Source organism: Ursus arctos, unplaced genomic scaffold, assembly GCF_023065955.2.
Source record: "Ursus arctos isolate Adak ecotype North America unplaced genomic scaffold, UrsArc2.0 scaffold_3, whole genome shotgun sequence".
Taxonomy (NCBI): domain Eukaryota; kingdom Metazoa; phylum Chordata; class Mammalia; order Carnivora; family Ursidae; genus Ursus; species Ursus arctos.
In genome coordinates, this window is record NW_026622985.1 from 73,643,443 (window position 1) to 73,667,601 (window position 24,159).

General features: G+C 37.3%; 1 protein-coding gene across 5 annotated transcripts in view; it reads left to right on the forward strand.

The window, feature by feature from the left end:
• CPED1 (cadherin like and PC-esterase domain containing 1) overlaps positions 1 to 24,159 on the forward strand; it is a 262,492-nt gene that overhangs the window by 50,057 nt on the left and 188,276 nt on the right. For all 5 annotated transcript variants that reach the window (XR_008956469.1, XR_006410657.3, XM_026510149.4 and 2 more), the window contains exons 3-4: positions 5,500 to 5,606; positions 11,574 to 11,649. Coding sequence is in view for 3 of the 5 variants with exons in the window: in XM_026510149.4 (XP_026365934.3) it covers positions 5,500 to 5,606; positions 11,574 to 11,649 (183 nt within the window). In the remaining 2 variants the exon portion in view is untranslated. The remainder of the gene's footprint in view (positions 1 to 5,499; positions 5,607 to 11,573; positions 11,650 to 24,159) is intronic.

Genomic DNA, 24,159 nt, shown 5'->3' on the forward strand with positions numbered 1-24,159 from the left:
AATGAGGGAGGTCATTTGAGAGCCAGGAAATGATTGTTTGCTTTACATGGCAGCCTGCCTCTGAGAGACTGGAAATATTCTAAAGACAGCCCTCACTCCATAGGGCAGATGCTGGATTAAAACAAAAACAAGAACAAAACCTTTAAAAATAGCTCTTATTTTTTAACACTGAGAGGTTAGTTGGTTCCTGAGAACAAGAAGAGAAGGATAAAAACTAAATCAGCGCCATTTTATGTCTGAACTAATAAATCCGGACCCTGTCTGTGGAGTCTTTGTTGCTATCTGAGCCAACACCAAGGAGGCATGATAGTGTGGTGTTATCAGCAATTTTGTTCCACAGTTTATGGGGAGAAGCCTATATAGATTTTTCATGTTTTGGTAATTTTGAGATGGAGAACAGAACATCCACATCCTGTTTTCCTAGAACAATGTCCTATGACCTCTCTATTTACGGGCTTGGCTAGTCCGATCTGGGAGTTAGTCTTGCTCTGATTTCTTTGTGACAGGGAAAGAAATCATTTTAACTATCAAAAAATCTAAGAAACTCTTAGAGATTTTTTTTTTCAAAAGTAGGTGGAGGCCAAGTTAATATTTATAGTTCTTGAGTACATGTGCAGTTGAGTGCTCCCTCCTTCTACAGATAAAATTTTTACTTACTTCAATTACCAGTGGTAGCTAATAATGTTTTGGGGCACTATTGCTGGGCGAGGGTCTGGGAATGCCTGAGATACCTGTTACAGTCCTTTTCACCTGTAAGTTCCCAAAGGAAAATAGATGCAGTAGAGAGTAGTTGGAAAAATACCAAACCTATGTAATCCCTCTTTGTCTCAGTTTCCTCTCTTGTGAAGTGCTTGAATAATTACTTCTACCCTATAGTGTTATTGGAAGTTCTGCATAAGTTAGAGTACGTAAGGTAGCAAAAGCTGAATTTCTCTATTGCCTCGGTGGTTTTTGAAGGGATAATGATATAATGGTCATGAACATGGCCCCTGGAGCTAAACTTCCTGTGTTTAAATTCTCTTCCCACCACTAACTAGATGCTGACCTTGAAAGTTATTTAACCTTACTGTGCTTTTCAAAAAGAGAATAATCACATCCAGGAGGATATTGGGTGGAATAAATGAATTAATACAAATACTTAGAATGGTATCTGGCTTACTGTAAGTGCTCGAGAGAGATTTACTATTAATATCATCACTACTAATACTAGTACTACTGTTTATTTACTTACTAGTGTGGCTTTGGCACCCAAATCCTAGTGCAATATTCTAAAGAGCTAGGCTGAATCATATAAAGGTCTCCTTTTCCATCTGCCCGGAAAACCTAAGAAACCACCATCCAAGTTGTCTCAGGGTGGCTTTGCCTGTTTTTTTTCCCCAATCCAAATCTGACTTCTTAGCTTTTACACTCTAATAATGTCAACCTTGTAAGGCAGAAGAAATACATCAAGTAAGACCAACATAAAAAATGTGTCCCGGTGCCTAAAAAAAAAAAAAAAAAAAAGCCCGTCCGAGGCTACTCATAACTATGGCAATAGCCCTGAGGCAGGCTGAATGAATCCAAAGAGAATCCAAAGAGAACCTGTGGATGACAAACAGATGAGAGCAGGCCCACCTAGGAGTGGTATCTGGGTCTCTCTACCAGTCCAACTGGAGAGAAGAAACATAAGTGAAAAAGATGTCCACAGGCCACTCCTGATTTTTTCAGGCTCCGAGAGAAAGAACTAATCTAAGAGACCTCAGTCCTTACCAACTTTTACAGCCAGTAAAATGTCTTTGGAGTTGAAATGACCTTACTCAACCTTGTGGGAGAGCATGGTGGCCAAATCTGGAGATCAAAGGGTGTGTTCAGACATCCTTTTAAGACCAACTGACCAAATATCGATTTTCCTACAGTCATCTTAACAAGACCAATTTACCTAATGAACAACTCTAATTCATTTGAAAGCTAAAGCGTGGAATATCAACTTGCTGAATGAACAATTCATGCAAAACTGACACACAGTGTTTTACACAAGGCCTCAGACCGGGAGGCAGAGCCAGGCAGGCTTGGCCAGACCGCGCCACGTGGCATAAACAGGAGAAAATGTGGGAGGTTGTAGGTCAGTGGCTCTCTTCTCCCTTGTAGGATATGGACCCAGTATTGCCACAGCCTCCAAGTTTTCAAATGAAGGCAGAAATCTGGGTTTTTATGTGAATTATGCTGACATTCGCATTTTGGCAAATACTTAAAATTTAAAACAAAAACAAAACAATAATCGTACAGGCCAAATGCACCCCACATGCAGGCTGGACCCTCCCTGTGTGTCTGCAGTCTGCAGCCTCTGCTGTACCCCCAGGCATTTGTCTACTAAATGCTCCTACCTTCAGCTAGTTGAGCACGGCCCCAAAACTCCACAATATTTAGCAGTTTTTTTTCCTGAGGCACCAATTTGTTTCCCAAATGCTCCAAGGTTGACTTCTGAATGTGATTTACTCAGCTAGTGAATGTGCCTTTTTCTCTCTGCCCTGCTTCTAATGTCTGTGTGGCTTTTGGGGTTTTTTAAACCAAGTTTGAAAACATGGTGCCCCTCATAAAACAAATAAAGCTTTTTCTTTAAAAAGAGGCTGCGGGCATCAGGGGAGGGAGTTGACTTTTAAAATTGGAGATGGAAATGAAGAGAAAGTGAAAAGGTCTGCTCGTGATTTTTTTTGTTTTTGTTTTTAAAATTTATTTTTGTCATTATTACTAAGACTGAATGAAATAATACATTGAAATATGCACTAAATTATAAGCTTGAATCTGTTTATTTAAAATACATTTCCACTAAACTCGAGATTTAACTAGGAAATAGAGATTTAGAAGTTTGAGGTAGGACTCAGTGAGGGTAACAATAGGAATTTTGAGTGGAAACAATTAGCATTTTTCAGACTGTGGTGGCTAAGAATTAGGCAAGAAGTATCTGGAGAGATTACTTGAAATTTTTGGCTATACCCTATTTCATTTTAAGGGCCAATATATGTGCCATAAAAGTATTTTTGAAATATTAATTTTAAATTTAAAATATTTGTTAAATACTTTTGAGAGGTAAGGGGTAACTCTTATGAATGTCAAGAAACTGTATGGCACTTTATAAGTTTTCCTAAATTATTTTTAATGTTCAGGTCTCTCATAGATGGTTGAGGGCAGTGACTGTACTTTTTTTTTTTTTTTTTTTTTGCTATTTACACTCATAATTCCAGTACGATGTCCTGCTCATAGGAGGTTCTTAATAAATTAAATGTTTTGAATTATTTAAACATGTCTTCCAGTTTTAAACATTTAAGGCTTAAATATATATATTGTAATCAAATTGAGAAATTGTGTGTATGCCTTGGGTAGTGAAGTGGGCATGTGTCAGAGCTGGAGGAATATAAAACATACTGTGTTTTTAATGCTCAAACAATACAGTTCATGATTTGAAATCCTCTCTTTGTATATCCTTGTCTTCTTAAAATATTTGGTTGAGTATATTATGTCAGGAGGTTTCTTCTAGAGTTTTAGTGTTTCTTGGGCTAGAAATAATATTGAATGAAACCATCATTGTGTTTTCCCTTTTGAATCCATATCAGAAGGTTTTGGCTGAAAGTGCCAGGTGCACATTTTCAGTACAGTAGTGGAATCATCATAGAGCATTTGGTTTTGGCTCTAGGAATCCATTTGGAGTTTCCTTCAAAGTGAGGATGCATGGAACAGCATAGACCTTCCAAGCTTATAAGGCCTGGTGGCTATTACATAGAGAGATTTCTCACACCCCTAAATCACCTGCATCATTTCTCCATGTCCCTTTGAACTGTTGTGCTATATTCCAGCATCTTGAGATACATCGAGCAAACGGAGAAGCTCTAGGACAAGAGCTCATATGTTAACTTGAGTTCAGTCGTCTGGATTCCTTTGTTTGGCAGAGAGGTCTCTCTTCTAGGAACAGGACAATTACAAACAGAGGAACCAATAGCCCAGAGAGCACAGAGCTTGTCAAAATGTAAAGGACTTGATTAGTGCAGAGTGATGAAATGTCATTCCTGATAGTCATAGGTCACTCTTCCTTATCAATCTTCCTTTGTTTTTTTCTATAAAGCGCTTCTTTGAAAGCATTATGGGTTCAAGTGAGACATTCTTTTGGGAAAATTTTTTAAAAGACAGGATTTGATTATTTTCTAGCTTTTTAGATGCCACTAATATCTAATGCAAGAGATGACTTGCGAGGTCTGGCATAAATAGTTACCAATGGAACATATCTCAGGACTGATCAACAAAACAGGCCATGTGTACAGAAATTGCTTAATTTTTTAAAAGTAGATTTCCACCCAAAATGGGGAAGTTTCCCAAGTAATATCAATCCTTTCACACATTATTTAGTGTTCTTTTTCTGATTATTTTTGAGATACCTACTTCTATATTGTCTCTGAAGTAGCATGTTTACTACCCTATCATGGGCTAGTTATTCATTCATTTAACAAATACTTTTTTAAGATTTTATTTATTTGAGAGAGAGAGGATGTGCGAGAGTGTCTGGGGGTGGGGGAGTAGGGACAGGCAGACGGAGAGAGAAAAGCAGACTTCTGTTGAGCAGGGATCCCCGCTGCTGATGCAGATCCCAGAACCCTGAGCAGAAGGCAGATGCTTAACAGACTGAGCCACCCGGGCGCCCCTCAATTAACAAATATGTTTAAAGCACCAATTATATGCAAGACATGTTGATAAAAAATAAATAAATCAAAGAGAGTAAGGGAAAATAAACTCATAACACACAAATGTTAATTTTCAAATGTTCAAGTATTATGCAAGAATGTACTCTTCTGAGATTATTTTGGCAAGTTACTAGGATTTATTGGCAAAGAGCTTTGTCCTTGGTAAATAGCTGAAATATAATTTATTTCGGTCCATGTTATACTCTGTATTTTGAGCTCAACTCTGTTGTCTATAACTAGACCACAAATTCCTTTAAGATAAAACCTGGGTTTTTAAAAAATTTTCATTGAATTTTATTTTCTGCTCACCACAACTGATTTTTTGTAAGAAATCTTATAAAAGTGTAGCTGTTTAAGATTTGTGAAAAGTGATGGTGATACCAAAACCTAGAACAAAATATTTGGTGTTTTGACTTCTTATCATTATTTGATTTTGCAATCGCCCCTTATCTTAAAAGACTTTATAATCATCTTTCCTCCCAATCTCCAAATAAGACTTCACAAATTTATAAAAATAGTGACTTAAAACATTTAACTTTTAGTCTTTTAAAGGAGCTTTATGACATCGTTTTAGATAAGTGAATTTTCCCTGATATAATACTAAATATAAAAATGTTTCCAAATTAGAAAAGTTGAAAATTTCAGTTACTTCAAATATTAACCTTTAAATATGTTCAGAGTCATTTTTCTTGTGTTTTAGGATTTAAATAAAAACATTCTTAAATCTAAAAATGGTGCCTTCAAAAATCTGATAAAAATTATTTGTTTTTCGATATTCTTTTGCTATTAGGTGACTTGGGCTCTTGGGATCTGCTCATTTGCCTGTCTTCTAGGAAAGCTGGTGGAAAACCTTGCATATCCAAGGAAGATGTGTGCCATTTAGGTTTACATCAAAAGGTAAATATTCTTTTCAAAATGTTCACAGATTTTAACAGCCCTTTTGGATATTAGCACCAGCATTTCTTGGTCCATAATATTATTTTATATGTGAGAAAAGCATCAAAACTAGTAGCTATTTCTCAGTAGTGAAATAGTATTGTAGTAGCTACCCTGATTATTCGATATTTTTGAAATAAACACTCTTGATATCTCCTTCCTCCCTGTAACTCAGGACTCCCTTGGCCTTTGGGCTGAGTCCATGATTTTTTTTTCCTTCTTGTAAATCTTTGACCATTCCTTCTCTGTTTTGTTCATAGCCTCCTTTCCTCCGCTCATACTTTAGATGTCTGTGCTCCTTAACACCATTCCCAAGGTGGTTGATAATTCCCAGAAGTAACAACTAAGATTCAAGCATTTTCGCAGGCTTCAGGCTCACATGTATAACTGCCTGTTAAACATCACTTTTCTATCACACAGACACCTCAGACTCAACATGGAGAAAACTAGCTCGTATGTTCCCTGCTAAATCACTCCTATTCTTGCATTCAGTCGCTCGGCAAGACTTCTGTTCTATTGGTAATAAGCATGATCAACCACTCTGTCACTTCCTAAGGTAGAAATCTGGCCTTCACCTGTGATCTCTTTCTCTCCTTTGTCATCTTCATTCTGTCAATTACCAGTACTAAGGAATTTAATTCCTAAATACTTCTCAAGTATCTTATTTCTCAGATATCCATACTCACTACTTTTAGTGTGACCAGTCACCTTATTTTACCAAGTAAATTGTAGAATCCTCCTTACTGCTTTTTTCTAAAGTATTTTGCCCCTGAAATCCATCCTGCCCACAGTTATCAGGATGAAAAATAAAATGCTGAACTAACCTGGTTCCTCCTGCACTTAGATCTTGAATGGCTTTATATCAACTACAGGATAAAGTCCCCAGTCCTCCTGTGAGTGTCCACCAACCCCCAAGCAGAAGACAAATGCCATACTTGAAAGGATTTAACTGAAGAGAAACTAATGAAGCAGCTACTTACTGAGGTTTTGACAAAATAAGAGAAATATGATTAGAGAAAATCTAATAAAAAAAGATTAGGGGAAAAAAAAAAAGATTAGAGACCCCCAGGGATCAGAAGCCTTGTAAGATTTTACTACCCTTGGTCTAAAGAAGGGTATATAGAAGGGGTGGTTAGCAAAACCTAATTAGAGCTGCCAAGACAGAAGGATCACTGCTATCAAGTAGGGGGAATGCAGCCATTGCCAAATCACAGCCCTGCAAAGAAGCAGCCAGGGAGATAAGTACTCTCTCCACTCCTACTCACCAATCCCTTGCCAAGGCCTACTATTGGTGCCACGCATCATTCTAAGTGCTCACATATTTATGTTCATTCTTTACATATGAAGAGATTGAAGCACAGAAAAATTAAGAGAATTGCCTAAGTCCTAGCTAATAAATGAAGCAACCGGGATTCAAACTCAGGCAGTTTAACTTCAAATTTTGTTTTCCTAACCACATCACTATACAGTATTTCTAAATAAATATTTAAGACTGCATTTACAGCCTATGCTAATGAATATTCTTAAAGAATTCATAAGTTCTGAATGATACATATTAGATAACTGTCACTTTAGAGCATGAATAATTTGAAGCTTTATGAACCATGACTTATTTATGTCAACATAAATATTCAGAACAGAAGTTGCTTCAGATTTGTTGGGGATTCTTAGATGAACAAAGAAAGACCCCCTGCTCTAATTAGGATTACTCATCACATCAGAGCTTTGGAATCTAAGTGCTTAATCAAAGAGATCAGAAAATTTGTTATAAAAAATGAAAGGCCTGGAGTCTCTCTAGTCAGAAGGAGAGGAACATGATTTTAAAACTGTGTTGGTCCCTGTGATGCTGAAAGTGAAGTGAGGTCCACTATTTGGGGTAACACTAAGTTTAGTAACTGGGGCTGTATTTCACCTTTAACGGAAAGGTTCTAATGTTTCAAGAGCAGAGGGATTCATTTCTAGCTCTAAATGTTTGTAGGATTAGCAGTCCCTAAAACCAGGATGCTGTTTTTAGTACTTGAAGCACTGAGAACTACTGAAATGGCTCTTGGTATAAAGCATTTGAGCACATTTTCAGGTGAATTTGATGGAATGATAATTGCATGGGAGAGACAAGGAGATAACGACTCTTCCTGTCATTAATTCTCAACCTTGTGAACGATACTGAACAGCTTTTGGAGAACATCTGAGTTTTGATAAAATAAACAATAAAATTGTGTACCAATCCAATGAAGAAAAGGAACGGTCCCTTAAGGTACAGTGTGAAATGTGTGTCACTCTCAGTGTTCACGGTGAGCCTTCCCAATTTTTTTCCCGGGGTCTTTTCTTACACTTTATAAATAGTCCAAATTCAAATGTCTACTCTCCTTAACGAGTTCATGGTATTACTGTAGTCTCAGTTTTAGTTTATAAACACTTTCTAAATGTTTATAATTGATAGACTCTTGTTCTTATTAATGAACTGTGTCTCAAAACAAGAATGATTTTTTTAGGGGCGCCTGGGTGGCGCATTTGTTAAGTGTCTGCCTTCGGCTCAGGGCGTGATCCCGGCGTTATGGGATTGAGCCCCACATCAGGCTCCTCCGCTAGGAGGCTGCTTCTTCCTCTCCCCACTCCCCCTGCTTGTGTTCCCTCTCTTGTTGGCTGTCTCTGTCAAATAAATAAATAAAATCTTTTTTAAAAAAAGAATGATTTTTTTACTTCTGCTTCTGGTAATATGTAATAGAAACAGTTTAGATATAGATTACCCAGAGATTAGGATTGTGGAAGGTATGTGGGGATTGAAACCTTTCTAAATGTACATTTCCTTTTTCTCAGTTTGATCTCAGAAATATCCCAGGGCTCAAACATCATTATCATTTTCCATATGCATTTTAATCCTTTCGAAGACATGAAAGGTTTTATGCCAAGAAAAATAGCAACTTATATGAAACATATACATATGTATATCTGTATGGAAAGCATTCAAACCCATCTCAAAAGCATTATATATCGAAAATAAGTATTTGGGTGATAATGATGTGTCAGTGTAGATTCCATAAGTATAACAAAGGTACCACTCTGGTGGGGTGGTTATTTTGAAGGAGGCTGTGTATGTTTAGAGGCAATGGGTAGATGGGAAATCTCTGTACCTTCTGCTGAATTTTGCTGTGAACCTTAAAACTACCTGAAAGTAATAAAGCCTATTAAAAAATAATATTGCAGTGTTAAGCTGGAGAAGCTCATTGTATAAAAGTCAGCTGATCCAAGTTAAAACTTCTTTGACGTTCCTTTTGATAATGATGCAAATCTTATATATTTTATGGTGTACCTAAACATAAGAGTAAAAAGCAAGCACTAGGATATAGAAGAGGATTATTAGGTTTAACAATGAAAATACATGGAAAATACATGTAATATAGTTGATTTGCTGTAGCTATATGACGCATAGCCCTTGAATATGTTTCTTTGTGCCAAGTTATTCAGTTTAACTGCTTAGTTTGGTGCTCTGTTACAGAGTAGAATGGAAATGGTATTTCTGGTGTCACGTGTCACCTTGGTTATATCATCTGTTGAGACTCTGTGAATTCCAAAGATGTGCTTTAGAGGAAGGAACACGGGAAGAGGTCATTGAATGGGGGATGGAAACATAGAAGGCAGAAGTCTGAGGGCAGTTGCTTCCCCTGGCTTGGCCCTGCTTTCTTGAAGCAAGTGCTTTGTTGATCCTGAGTCAGTTTTTTCTTCTGACCTCAGGTCTCATGCAGAAAGTCACCTCTCTGATGGGTCACAACGACCTACACGTCTGCTGGAAATCTCTGCAAACTGTACTCTGTCTTTGCAGGATCTATACGAAGTCTTCTGTCCCATGAGTTCAGTTATGGTCATCCATTAGACCAGGACTCTGGTATTCCTTTCAGTTTGTATAGGGTGGGACAGCAGTTCACGGATGCTCTAAGCAACTGCTAAAACAGCACACGTGCTCTGAGCTCTTCGAAAAGTGGGAGAAAGTTTTAAACTGGACCTTGTCCACACATAACCTTTAATGATACTTACCTAATGCTACTTTTCTTTCTGGGTCCTTCTATGAAAACTTCCACATAGTCAATAGCAACTGAATGATTTTGCCTGATGTGGGGGGAAATGGGTCAAGTTTATTGACTTTTAAAGCCTTTGACAATCTAATTTAGAAAGTTTCTTTGTGTATTATCTTTTTAAAAAAAACAACCTTTAGTGCAGTTTCTCCATACTTTTGCAGTATTCTATCTCTTTCCTCTAGCCTTTCTTAGCAAGTCTGAATCCTAAACTTAAGGACCTTCTGAAAACTCTTCTTTGTTTTCTACTTTTAGTTTCTGAACTTTCTCATTTTTGAATTTGGGAAATGTAGACCTCCTAACATATAAAGTGTACTATAGTTGACAGCCTTTGCACTCCCAGTGCCATAAGAATGTAAGGAACTCCGACTCTGGTATCTTTGGAGACTTTCAAACTTGGGTATGTAACACTGTTGCTCCCGCAGATTCGCAGGAGCTGGTTCTGAGGACACGCCGTGGGCTGAAGTTCACTGTTTGCTGACTGAATGAATAGAGTTAACAAGATGGCAAGGGTTGGAGAATGTTTAATCAATGCACTGTTTCAGAGCACTCTAAGCAAATCATTTTGTAAAAACTACAACTGATGATTGAATTACTGAATTGATAAAAACCTTAGTGAGACAGTGGAACTCAGAGACCAAAAAGGTGTAAGAGAGAAGCAAAGTGATGTGCTCAAGGTCACGATTCAAGAACATTCATTCAATGTCATAAGTGGGACGATAACCTGTGTTTCTGGTTTGCTCTTTTCAACTGCAGCTGAATTCTTTTTAAAGGGCCTCGTCAGTAGGACACAGTGGAGAAACTATAATACTTGATAAGTTCAGAGTGAGTTAATTTGAAAGTAATCAATAAATTCTCAGAAGTGAATCTGATTTTCAAGCTAATTTACTATGATCTCTTTCTGTTGGTTTTAACAAGGCTTTGCCATGTGGGACATTCTTTTTGGAATTTGGTTGATAATAGCCAGATAATCAGTCTGTAAATTCAGAAGTGAAGGGAAGAATTAAATCTGTTTGTGTCTTTTCTTTTTTTTTCTCTTTTGTTATACTCCCAAAGTTTACTACCCAATCTTTTTTTTTTATAATTTTTATTTTATTATGTTAGTCACCATACAGCACATCCTTAGTTTTTGATGTAAAGTTCCATGATTCATTACTTGCGTATAACACCCAGTGCACCATGCAATATGTGCCCTCCTTAATACCCATCACCGGTCTATCCGAATCCCCCACCCCCCCTCCCCAGTTTGTGTCTTTTCTTTACAATTAAAATACATATTTGAATTTATGTTAACGTCTATGAAGCTTTCTAAGAACAAATTTTTGTTAGAAGACAGTTTTGCAGTGACTGGACTTTATATCTGGAAGCAATAATGCCCTTCAATGTGAAGTGAAGTCGATATATTAAAGTTTGAAACAGGATTAGCACTGAATTTCCACTGAATGTTTGTGATTCAAATCACTGAGGGCCTTTGCAACTTCAGAGTTTAGTTAGTTTTGAGGTACGTTTAGTGCTATTTTCTGCCAAGGCATAATCGACAACCGGTCAAGTTATTTGTATTACTCTATTTGCCATAAGGACATAAGTATTTCCTTTTAGTTTTACACATATCATGGCTTTGAAATAAGGTTTTCAGAAGTATTCTCAAATATTTTAAAAATTTCCAAGGGCAAGTTTTTGTTTTATATTACCAACTAAACCACATTTTTGTTCTGGATTTGAATTCAACAGAGATTTGAAGGTAGGGTGTAGACAGGGTAGACAATAGTTCACAGCTCTACCCTGTGGGTTTTTGCATTTCCTTTTTCTTTAGCATTTATGAATGTCTAACTCACTAGAATCTTTTTACTCCTTTCAGGTAAACATATTACCAGATATACAGCATCAGCTTTGCAGAAAAGAAGGATTATGTCAAATAATTAGAAGATTTCCAGGTAATCTTTAGTTTGCTTCCCTATGCATAAACATGTGAGATATGTAGGCTGCTTCAGCAGATACTGAATAATGAGATCTCAGATCCTCATATTTAGTTCCTCTATCATTCCACTATCACAAATCTTCCAGAATCCACAAGGTATTGCCCATGTGGAGATCCTGATAAAAAGGAATACAAGCGTAACATTGGTATTCTTTCTTTCAGTTTTGCCTTCTAACTTTCTAGGTGAATATTTCTTTCTTCCTTTGTCTTTAAAATAATTGCTGTTTTATTTTAAAAGCAATTATTATAATTACTAAAATACTTCTTAATTATATAAAGCAAGGTTTTAAAAAATATATTACTTCATGATTAAGTAATTCTTTTTTTTTTTTTTTTAAGATTTTATTTATTTAACAGAGACAGCCAGCGAGAGAGGGAACACAAGCAGGGGGAGTGGGAGAGGAAGAAGCAGGCTCCTAGCGGAGAAGCCTGATGTGGGGCTCAATCCCAGAACGCCGGGATCACGCCCTGAGCTGAAGGCAGACGCTTAACCGCTGCGCCACCCAGGCGCCCCAATGATTAAGTAATTCTGATCTTAACAAATTTGTTTCTGCTTTTTGAAATTCCCTCAATTTCTCCGTGTGTTTCAGACGGGATACTGAATGAGTAAATTCCATGTCTTGACAACATTAGAAATTTGGGACAAAAATTACCATCTCATTTTCTCATAGATTCTCAAGGTGAAAAAAAAAATCAGATGGTCTGTGAGTCTTCATAGATCAAATTACAGCTTACTTTAAAACCCATGAGTGAAAGGGTTCCTCAAATTTCTTGTTTAAAATCCATTTAATGTTAAACAGCTTGTGCCCCTAGAAAGTATTTCACTATATAATTACAATTGAGATCTTCAGAGCTTCAATTCTATTTTTAAAAATTTAATGGGTGTCCTAGTGGGATCAGAAACCTCACATCCCATGGGGTTTTCTGTGGAGTTTCTGCTTCCACACAAAACATACACCACATTGGTACGTCCTGTTGTAAAGATTACAGTCTTCTACTGTACTTCGTCAAGGATTAAAATAAAGTAAAAATGGGGGCGCCTGGGTGGCTTAGTCGGTTAAGCATCTGCCTTTGGCTCAGGTCATGATCACAGGGTTCTGAGATCGAGCCCCACGTCGGGCTCCTTGCTCAGCAGAAAGTCTGCCTCTCCCTCTCTCTCTGACCCTCCTGTTTGTTCTCTCTCTCTCTCTCTAAAAATAAAAATAAAATAAAATAAAGTAAAAATGAATCAACAACTCAACTTTAAATTTAAGGTATTCGTCTAAAATTTTAAAATAGCTGTCTAAACTTGGTTCTATAGTTATTGTTTTTATATAGCAATTGTAACTGACTCCATAATCTCTAAGTTCTGTTTCATTTTGTTTCTGTAAACTTCCAGCTGGGTAGTTTTTTTATTTTATAAAAAAATATGTTTTTGTGAGATGCAAGTAAAATAATTACTTCCATTAGTATATTATTAGTAAGTATCTAGGGATCCTTTAGTCAATTTGAAGGAAAAATTTTGTTTACATTTTGAACAGAGCCTGCATATTTTTAAAGTATGTTTTTCTTTGTTGCTACTTACATTTCAAAATGATTGATTCAAAATATTAAGTTTCTTTTGCTTTGAAATTAGCAGAACATGTAGAATCATAGGAATAAAAGCTTATTTATACCCAGAAATGGGTTACCACTTTTAAAAAAATTCCCCAAACAACTCTTACATAAGTTCATATTTTATATTTTGCTTATCTGCAATTAAGAAGGTTTTAACTGTCTTCTTTTGCTTTAAATGTTATTTTTTCCTCAAGAACCTCTAAAGGTTCTAGAGATAATGTGTTTAAATTTTCTCCACTCTGTCTAGTGTTTTAATTTTCTATTTAGCTCTGTGGCTAGCAGGATGATTGCATGGAATATATAGCCTTTTAAATAAAAGTATTTCTCCTATCATGTTATCTGTCTCTAGCTGAAAATAATTTCTTAGATGTGTAGCTTTAGAGGACAGCATATAAGGCCACAGCATTATTTTCTGATTTAAGCTTTGTAAACAATAGATTTTGTTGTAGACTGTTGCTATGAATATATACTTTGTGATATAAACTCAGTATTCACAAGATTAAAAACATTCTATTTGTTGTGAAAAGTGAACATTTAATATTGAATACAGTTTAGATAGCAACATGTTAGTACCTAAATATATACTACTGTTAAAGAGATAAGATAGTAAAACTAAGCAAACTACTTTACAACTGAGCCATTTTATTTAAAGCCAACATGGCCTGTGCCATTTTAGGCTGTGTTTCATTTGGAGGTAGACGAGACACAAATTTTTGAAACCAGGAATTTTTGCTCTGCCACCTGTTAGCTCTATGATTCAGAGGTAGTTGGTTTTTCTGTTTACTTTTTTTAATCTATAAAGTGAGGCTAATAAAACCCATTTCATAAGTTTAATTTTAAAAACATAGTAGGTTATATATATTTATATATATATATATATTTGGATTTGAAGAATAAAGCATATTATATATCATACCTAACACATAGTGCTCCAACAATGGTAAATGGATCATCCTAGATTCAAAACATCAAGCAACAGGACTCACAGTATTTAATATTTTTTTCTCTTTATATGATTGATTATCACTATGATTTTGTGTTTCTGGCAAAAGCCATGAAGGGTTTGAGACTTCACCCTATTTCCAAGCTCACAAGTCTGCCTGCCACTGTTTCCCAGGGCACAGGCAGAAGATATGAGACTCCAGGGTCAGAGACAAACAACTCTACTATTTACAGCAACAGCAGTAGGCAGACTACCAGCATTTGCACTGGTTCACTGAATCCCAGTTCCCACAGGGTGATGCAAAGTGGGCTAGGTGACACTTGTATACTTAGTGGTCTGCGTTTCAGTAGAGGAGCTCTGAGCTTCAGGAGTTAGAATGTTTTATAATGGGCAGTGAGCATGTCTGCCCTTTGCTCCAGAGAGAGACATTATTTTTGTTATACTGGACAAAACCTTCTCTTTGCTCCAGAGTGAGACACCATCTCTATTTTTCAAGGCTATCTGCTATATAAATATCTTCGAAAAGATAGTTCAGAACAAAGATTGTCAGTGCCTCTGTTTGCAAAATGTACAGAAATGTGAAAGATGCATGGAGAAGTGTCTCCCAATAGTTTCAGAGAAGAATACCTGACAAGTTCTAGCTCTGAAGCTTAATCAATGTATAATAATTCTGAGCAAGATTTAAAGCCTAGTAGTGCTTCTGTTTCCTTGTCTATAAAAATGCAATGTTTGGCAAGGATTAATAATGTTGAGATTCCATGATTCCACTGTGCCTTTTGTTCATACAGACATGCTGTCCCAGGCTTTATCTTAAGCAGTAGGTGGAGATAGCAATGCTAAGAGAGGAGGGCTGACCATACTGGTGAACGTGGTTGGGACCGTGCGTGTGTAGCAGGACAGAGATTGGGTCAGAGGTAGAGGAGTGTTTGAAGACAGCATGTGAGATTAACACAGTCTGTTCCGTTCCATAACCAAACTGAATGTACCTGCCATTAGACTTGTGACTCACTTTGAAAGGTACAAAGCCATGGAATTTTTACTGGCTAGCACAGAGATTTATTTTTACCTTGCCATTTAATGCTTTGCCTTTTGAAAAAAAAAAGTTTCATAACGTTAATTGGGTGAAATTTCTGGCTAATGTTTTTGTTCCTTTTTAGCAAGTTTGTTTTTTAGATAAAAAGGATTTCTTTCCCATATTTGAGATATAAATACAAAACAAGACATCAGAGAATGGTTTTACTTGGGTTGTGAGTTGTTGTTTTGTTCTTTTTTATGCAGTATCATCATCCAGCAAGCCCTGGTTAAAAGCGTGCCAAATTTGGGGGCATTGCTCATTCTTTCCAGTAGTTTTATCTTAGCTATCAGCATTGGCTTTCACGTGAAGCTTGAAATGTACCCAGACTTGCTGCAAAGGTAGCATTTGGAACACTTTCAGATCTGTGTCCTCATTTTTATAGTAACATGTAGGTGCATGAAGAAAAAGGAAAACAATAAAAAAAATAATCTTTTGTTATATCTAAGGAAGACTGGACTTTAAAAATTTATAGATGTTTACTACCAAGTATAAAACATATCTTTAAAATAACAATTGAAATTATTTTTAAGTATTGATCAATAATAGTTATTTATCTCATGGGGCACTGATGATTGTTTTTAATATTCCAGGTCTAAAAATTCCTATTTATCATATGATATGCACGAAATATTGTCAGGTAGTTGCGTAGCTTAGCTTGGATTTAAACAAAGCAATATGGAAATTGTCAATGCTTAACACCATTTGAGGATTTTTGTTGCCTTCATTTTTTTCCCTCCCGTTTGCTATAACTTGAAGAAATATTCTCCTTCAAACAAGTCTACAAGAAATGGGAACATTGTCCTTGTTAAAGACTGGGGACTTGTCTCTACAAGGCAACCAGGCAAACTTTCAGAGAAGGCCAGCTTGCTTGTTCTTTGTCCTCTCAAATGATGACATCCCCTCTCTGTGTCTCCTGTGTGTTCCTTCATGTTTCTGTCTTTCCAAAGACTTCCACCTCCTGTCCCACACATGAGTACATCCTTTATGTAAAACATTCTTTCCCCAAGTAAAACTGATCTCTTTAGTATGACTGACTTCAGCTAGGTGATAGCAGAAAATAAGCTGATGGAACTAATTCAGACTAAATTACACCCTTACCCCAGTCATAAGCCTCTTAGATGTATTTGCATTTTTATAAAGGAAGCTTGCAAACCCAATGAATTTCTAATTGGTAGAATTTCTAGAAGTGCATTCAGATTCCCACTCAGTTTATCGTCAAGCCATCCACTTCCAAAGCCACTTGGATCCATCTACTCTCTCTATCTCTATCATGACCAGTCTAGTTCAAGCCAGCATTCCCTCATACCCTCCCCCCTTCCTTTCTTGCCTGGAAAAATCCACTCCATTACTGAGACTCCGGCCAGAGTTATCTTTCCCCCGTCCCTTTCATAAATAAAGCAAGTTTATTAGAACTTCTCATAGCAGTCTGTCTAGGGACTAAACATTGAGGGCCAGCTCTCTGATGCTCTGACTTGATCCAAAGTTAGATTTTATCTAGAACAGAAGTCACACATGCAAATGTTGTCAGGGACCTGGGGTGTGACTTAAATAAATTCATAGCAAATTCAGAAGCTTGAGAGGTCAGATAACCTACACATTTTCAGATTTGGCCTGCCATCAAATTTATAGGCTCTTTAACATAAGCCATTTGGTCTCCAAGAAGAGAAGAGGAGGTGAAGACATGGGAAAGTACAAAGCAGTACCACATGGCAACCCCCAGATGTACCTCAACAATGTTGCAGTGTGAGAAACTTAGGGAAAACTCCCTCATGTTTCTCATCCCTATAAAATTCGCCTACCACTGAGATTCGGGTCCCATCCAGTGGTCATCAAATCCATGACTTTCATTTCTCATCAACTTCAGCATCCAACTTTGGTAGCCTTGCTTGGTAGCCTAGCACTACCCCATCTTTGAAAGCTTACTGATTCATGACTTTATCATCAATCTTTCTGGCGTTTGCACTTTTTCAATGCCAGAAGCTGGAACCTCAAATGACACTTTTAGTACTCTTGATTCTGTTACTTTCTTTGTCAGCCATTTTTGGTCATAATTCCTTTCTTACCAGGCCTGGATCACTTAGTCTGCCACTTGAAATATTTCCCTACAAGCACTTGGCAACATTTGTATTTTTTCTTCCACACCAGCCCTTAAGCCACCAATTATAGAAAAATCCTACAACCTGACTTTTCTGCTTCTACATAACAAACACTGGAGGAAATCATATGAGTTTGCTGGGGGGGTTTTGGTTTTGTTTTTCCTGAGGATGTCTTCCTCACTTGCTAAAATGGAAAGAAAAATCATACTACTTTGCAATTGTCAGCTCAACCACTACTACCACCACTGCTGGCTAGTGGCCCCTGAAGCAGCCTGTCCTAATTTCTCTCTAAAATACTTATGAGAACATACACACACACATGCACAAAATTGAAGAACTGTGCCTAGCACTTGCATTATAGATGTAGGAGGAACTTCCATGCCTCCTGAGGCTGATGGAAGTAAATTGTAGTTCTTAATGCTCTGTTTAATTCTCTGTAGGTAGAGAAGACCCTCTCCCTCTGTGGTCGGGCTGTATTTCAAAAGAAGAGCCAGCAGAATGTGCTGATGGTGTGGCTGGGGTTTGTAAAAGAATGTCTGCAGCAGTTTTAGCCAGCCATCATTTGGGCGAAACAAGTTAGATACCAGGAATGGTGCTTAATCTGTCATTCAGCTGTAGGTCCCAGAAAAGTCAAGTGGTGAGACAAGGACACATTCCTTTCAAATTGAGCGTATTGTTTTTAAATGAAGAAAGTATAAAGAAGAAAATAAAGATCCTGAATTCACCAACCCAGAAATAATGACGAGGAACGTTTTTGTGTATTTTGTTACTCAAGCGTATTTTCCAAGTGAAGTCAATTTTTGGGGATTGACACTTTTTTTCCTCTGTGTTCCCATTGTACCATATGACAGCCTCCATTATAGCCAAGTCACATGGTATCTTAGCTGTCAATTGTATTTGTTTGTCTTCCCACAAGGACTGAGTCTCCCTGAGGGCAGGACCTTATTTTTCACTTCTCAAGTTCAGTGCATGGTAATATTTCCTGGTATATAAAAGCCACTCTAGTATTTTTATTTTTATTTTTTTTTAAGATTTTATTTATTTATTTATTTGACAGAGATAGAGACAGCCAGCGAGAGAGGGAACACAAGTAGAGGGAGTGGGAGATGAAGAAGCAGGCTCATAGCAGAGGAGCCTGATGTGGGGCTCGATCCCAGAACGCCGGGATCACGCCCTGAGCCGAAGGCAGACGCTTAACCGCTGTGCCACCCAGGCGCCTCCACTCTAGTATTTTTAAATGAAAGACCAGAGAGGATGTTAATGGAAGTGATCAGGGCTATGAAGGAGAACCCTACCCAGCATCAGAGGGTCTTGGCAAAGCTTGGATGGATTCATCCATTTACCCATTACAGCCTCAATGTTGAATTGATACTTTGAGGCAAGGGATGGGGGCAGGCAAATTTGAAAATTCTGTCACATCCCTCCAAGGTAGAATTACCCATTTTAAGTAAGAAGGTATTTGCACTTATGAGAGTACTAGAGAACTGTTACACTATTACATATATGCAAGGCAGAAAGATGCCAATAATTTACATAAGGTAGTTTCAACTTCTAGGCGAGTTCCACTGCAGCCAAAAGACTCAAGACCTTAGTGCTTTCTAAAAGGACAAGCTTATCAGTTTCTCTCACAGTTCCTTGATCATTCATGCAGGCCAGACATGGACATGTACTTCCCTAAGGTAGGCTCCTATTTTTGTACCATTTCAACTCAAAGTTCTTTAAATATTTGTTCACTGTTTCTTTAGAGGAGAAGCTAAGTGCAGACTGCCAGAAGGATGGAGTAGGAAGATAGTAGTGAGAATTCTTTCTCTTTCCTACCCAGTACTGTTTTAGTACTTCATGTAGACTAACTCTCTGGGCAGTTTTCTTCATCTTAATGGTCCTACATTCAGAGCAGAGGAAATCCAATACTTCTTGCTGACTATTGTGCTTTAGCACTTTTTCTCTGTGGAAACTGTGAATGCCAGGGTGTCTGAGATATGGCCAGAAAACCTAAATCAGAAAGAAAGAGCATTGATCTAGAATGCAGTGAATGTTATGTGGATTATTTTTCTTTTTAAACTCTAAACCTTAAAAAAGAAATCTCAGAAACCCTATTTAACAAAGAAATGGAACTGATTTGATCAATAATGGGTAGGATCCTACTCTCTTCATCCTTTCCTTTGCTCTTGTTTTTTCATCCTCTTGGTGGCCCCTAGAAGCAACTTCCTGACACCTATCGACCCCAGCAAGAGTTCAGTCTGGGAATCATAGCTTTAGATAAGGAGCTTTAGAATAGAGAGCATTAATAGCAGTCACTGGGGGTGGGAAATATGGTCATGATTCTATTTGTCCAAGTATGAAAGTTAGAAATGTTCTTCTCGTTCCTTCCTGTATCCTGTTCAGGTTTTTGGCCACCTATGAGAGGGAAGTTAATGAAAACAGAAATAAAATTTTTAGAATGATCAAACATGCATTTTTAAAATACCTTTTGCCTTTCCTTTTCGTTATGTCTTTATGACTTTGGTAAGATACATTCATTATGAAAAGATTAGAAAATAAAGATAAACAAAAAGAAAGGAAAATGTAAATGGAGTGCAATTACATACTTCTTTATACTTCCCTATTAATATACAATTTTTACATACTAGAGTAATAGACACTTGAAGTGTGAACAAATTACGGCATATTTATCAGTGGAAAACTACGAAGACATTTAAAATGATGGAAATCTATATTTATTGGCACAGAAAAGTGTTTACATTAAAAATGAAAGAAGAGTAATCCTTGTACATGCTATACATAATTTAATTTATATTATTATATGTTTTGCCTATGTATATAATATCCATATATAAAATGTATATTAACAATGTTTTTAAAAATATATTCTTACATATAAACATACATATATTTATTCATTCAGTACTCGCAACATATCTCCATAAAGGAGATACTATTATTTCTCTTTTACTCAAGTATAGAGAAATTAGGTACATTTCCCAGGATCACGCATCTAACAAGTGCACTTAGGCACTATGAGTCTGGAGCCTGCTTTCTTAACGATGTCACTCTGCCCAACTCCTCAGCATGGTATTCAAGGCCCCCAAGGGCTGAGGCAGTCTTCGCTCTTGCCAGGTCTCCCATTATTCCCTCAACCTAACTCTGCTCAAGCCAAACTCCTCCTTCCGCTGTCCCTTCAACAGCACACTTAACTGTCCTCACCTCTTCCTGCCTTTACCCTAATGACCTCAGTTGAACTTGATCATCTCTTTCAAAGACCCTTTTTTCCAAATACAGTCACATTCGAGGTACTAGGGCTTAGGTCTTCAACATATGAATGTCAAGGGGACACAATTCAACTTGTAATAGCCAGAGATGGCTGGAGGAGGCAGGGAACTCTGATTGGCTATTACACCAGATCCATGTGGAGAGAGAACTGATCCCCAAGGGAAGAAAGGGATATTGGATAGACAAAAACAACTTGATTGGTTATGATAAAGCCCAATGAATTCCATACCCCTGCCCCCACCACAGATCATTTTAAGTGAAAGAATATTTATCTTTCTTCTCTTCAGCACCCACAGCCGGATACTGTCCATTGGGTACTCAAGTACCCTTCTGCTGGTCTGTATGTGACTTTGTCTTTCTGCATCCTGCTTAGTTCTTATTTCCTGCCTCAAAGCCCAGTTCTTACATGTTCTCAGACCTTACCTCTGCTCTCCAGAGCCAGCTAATTTAATAAATTAATTAGTGCTGCTATGCTCTCCTGTTTCAGATGTACTCCCCACCACCCCCCCAGGACATACTTCAACCCAAATGAATAATTCTATTGGTAAGAATTTTAGACACCATCGCAGACCAGTCAGAACCTCATGGAAACTGCCGAATCATGCAAATGTGGCAATCACCTACACAGTCTTGACCTAACCATAAAATTCACTGCTCTGCCTGTGAGACATAAATCTCTAAGTTAACAAATCGCAGCCAAAATCAAATGGAGGTTTTTGGAAAATGATAGCATAGCTTGCTCCGTTTCCTTCAACGTGGGAAAAAATATCTGCTGTTCAGTATATAATTTGTTGGTTGGAAACTAGGGAATTTTCCTCCCACTTGGCATTTCTTAAAAAGTAAGAAACAAGCTTGTCAGTGTGCCGAGGATACGTATATACTGTGTAGGGCTTTGTGCCTGGCCGCTGGCAAGATGGAGAGGAAGGGCAGTGGTAGCCGGTAGCACTGGGATATGTGGATGAAGGGGAGATTTAGGAGACTCACTTTGCCGTCTTCTCTTTGGGAGAAGCTGGACCAAGATCACTGACCCAAAATTGCCTTTTGCTCTTGTGTCACTCATGGCTTTACACTTTGCACATTTGGCATTAGGCCAGTTTGAAAGGGACAGCATGTCCATTTTTCAGTAGACATTTGGCAGCTCATAGACATCTCTGAAGTTGTGCTAAAGACCAACTCGCTGAGGGCTCCCTCTGCTCTTTGGTACGGCAAGTTTGGTAAACCTTTACTGGTCTGCGACCTCTGTACTTCACGCCGCCATGTAGGTATCTCTATTTCACTTGGAGCTTGTTATCTTGCACCAAATACTGTTATATACCAGAGGCAACATTGCATAGCACACTTTTAATATGTATGATTCTGATTATTAATTCTGATTTTCAATGGATCATAAAGGAAGAGGTGGTAAGACTGATATTCACTTTTGTTGTCTAAATCTCTATGGCAGGCCCCTATTTACTTATTTCCATGATAAAATAGGCCACTAGCATTGCCTTTAAACAATGCCAAAAAAACTCGTTAAACTGTGAAGAACTTCAAACAATAAAACCGGGTTTTTTTGCATTACGTAATGAAAACTCAGTAAACTATATTTGTTCTTCATGGATTTGATTATTATGTCATCTCAACCTGCATTTATTAATCGGTGGTTTTATATCTTGCTGTGTGTACACACATTCCATGACTTAGTATGTAGTCTGCTAAAATAAACTACACTGTTTGTTAGCATTTTCCTCAACAATTACATCACCCAAGCAGTTCTTCCTGAGCCACTGTATCTGTAACAGAAATATTAGCAGTGAATCTGAAGTCTTAATAAGATACCTGAAAAACGTTAACTTGCTTTAAAATAGACAAAAAAGTTCTTACAGAAGTAGCCAAACTTTTTATTTTTAAGCAATCAGGGTCTGCGCTGTTTGGGGATTACAGGAGCTGGGTTAAGAAGGTTGCAGAAAAAAAACAGGTTCAAGGAATTAGCTGCTGAAGTGGTGAAAATTCATACTGACAATTACATACTTGATTTGTGAGTAAACTCAATAAGCGAAGGAGAACTATACTGTAATTTTGATTCATTTATCTATGCATTTTTAAATCTATCTAGATAAATGAATATAAATATATGTTAACATATACATTTAATTTTTGTATTAATTAAATCTATCTATCAAGAAAGAGTGTGTGTGTTTGGTGTTGGAGAATATAATGTGTGGAACTTCAAAATAATCTCTCTTCCAGGGGCGCCTGGGTAGCGCAGTCATTAAAGCGTCTGCCTTCGACTCAGGGCGTGATCCCGGCGTTCTGGGATCGAGTCCCACATCAGGCTCCTCCGCTGGGAGCCTGCTTCTTCCTCTCCCACTCCCCTGCTTGTGTTCCCTCTCTCGCTGGCTGTCTCTCTGTCACATAAATAAATAAAATCTTTAAAAAAAAAAATCTCTCTTCTAGTCTCCTTTTCATGGTAGAAATAGATATTGAACAACAAAATTGCAAGTGTTATGAAAGAAAAACATTGTTAGTAAGTTTGCTCTGGTCATATCTCCATTCATTCATTTTCATGGAAGTCTAGGACCATGAGCTGACTTTTGGTTTGCAAAATATCATCAACATTAGGAAATAAAAGCCCAGTAAAGTGATGCATTAACTCTAATGCACACAACGTCATAAAGAATATGTTATAGAACACATTATTCAAGGGAAGACGCTTCTTGTTTTGACTAGTCTCTTGAACTTCTCATTGTAAATGTAATAATTAATAGTACAATTTATTAGGACCAATACATTTTAACAAGCATTTAATGTCTTCCAATCTGACATATCCTGTTGAAAAATATATTGATAAAGACCCAAAATGAGACTTGGAATAAGCTATAACAAAGTCAAATACATTTATTTTCCTAAATAGAATCTTAGAATCCTTCATTTGTTGTTGAAGTTGTGATTAGAAAGGATACATATCTTGGCAGAACTATAATCAAGTGAATGAATGGGGTAGTTTGGGAAGCTGTCTTACGCTGATGATGGGTTGGGTGTGCTTCTGTCTCGGAAAGAAGCATAGACTCTATTACATAGTAAACCCCATTCAAATCCTCTGATTCATTACACCAGTAACTTTTGAGACCATTTTCTTTAAATTTCTCTTAGCACCATCTATTGGTAAAATAATGGAACTTTCTTTCCTTCTGAGTCATTTTAATTAATGACATCATAGAGCCATAGCAGCTGTACAATCCCAGTGTCCATTTCATGAGAAAATGTGTAGCATCTCAAAGGGTCAACTTACCCCAAAGAGGACAAAAGTAGGTAATTCAGTCATATCCACTGAGAGGGCTTTTGAAGGTTCATTTTGCCTCACCCATTTCTGAGCATCTATAAGAAAGTATGTACTGGTAAGAATTCTAGCCTTCTACCTACTGAAGGCAGAAGTCAGGAATCCTATGGCCCAGGTATGAGAAGACCTGAATTCCAGTTCCACCCAACTGCTAACTACAGTTA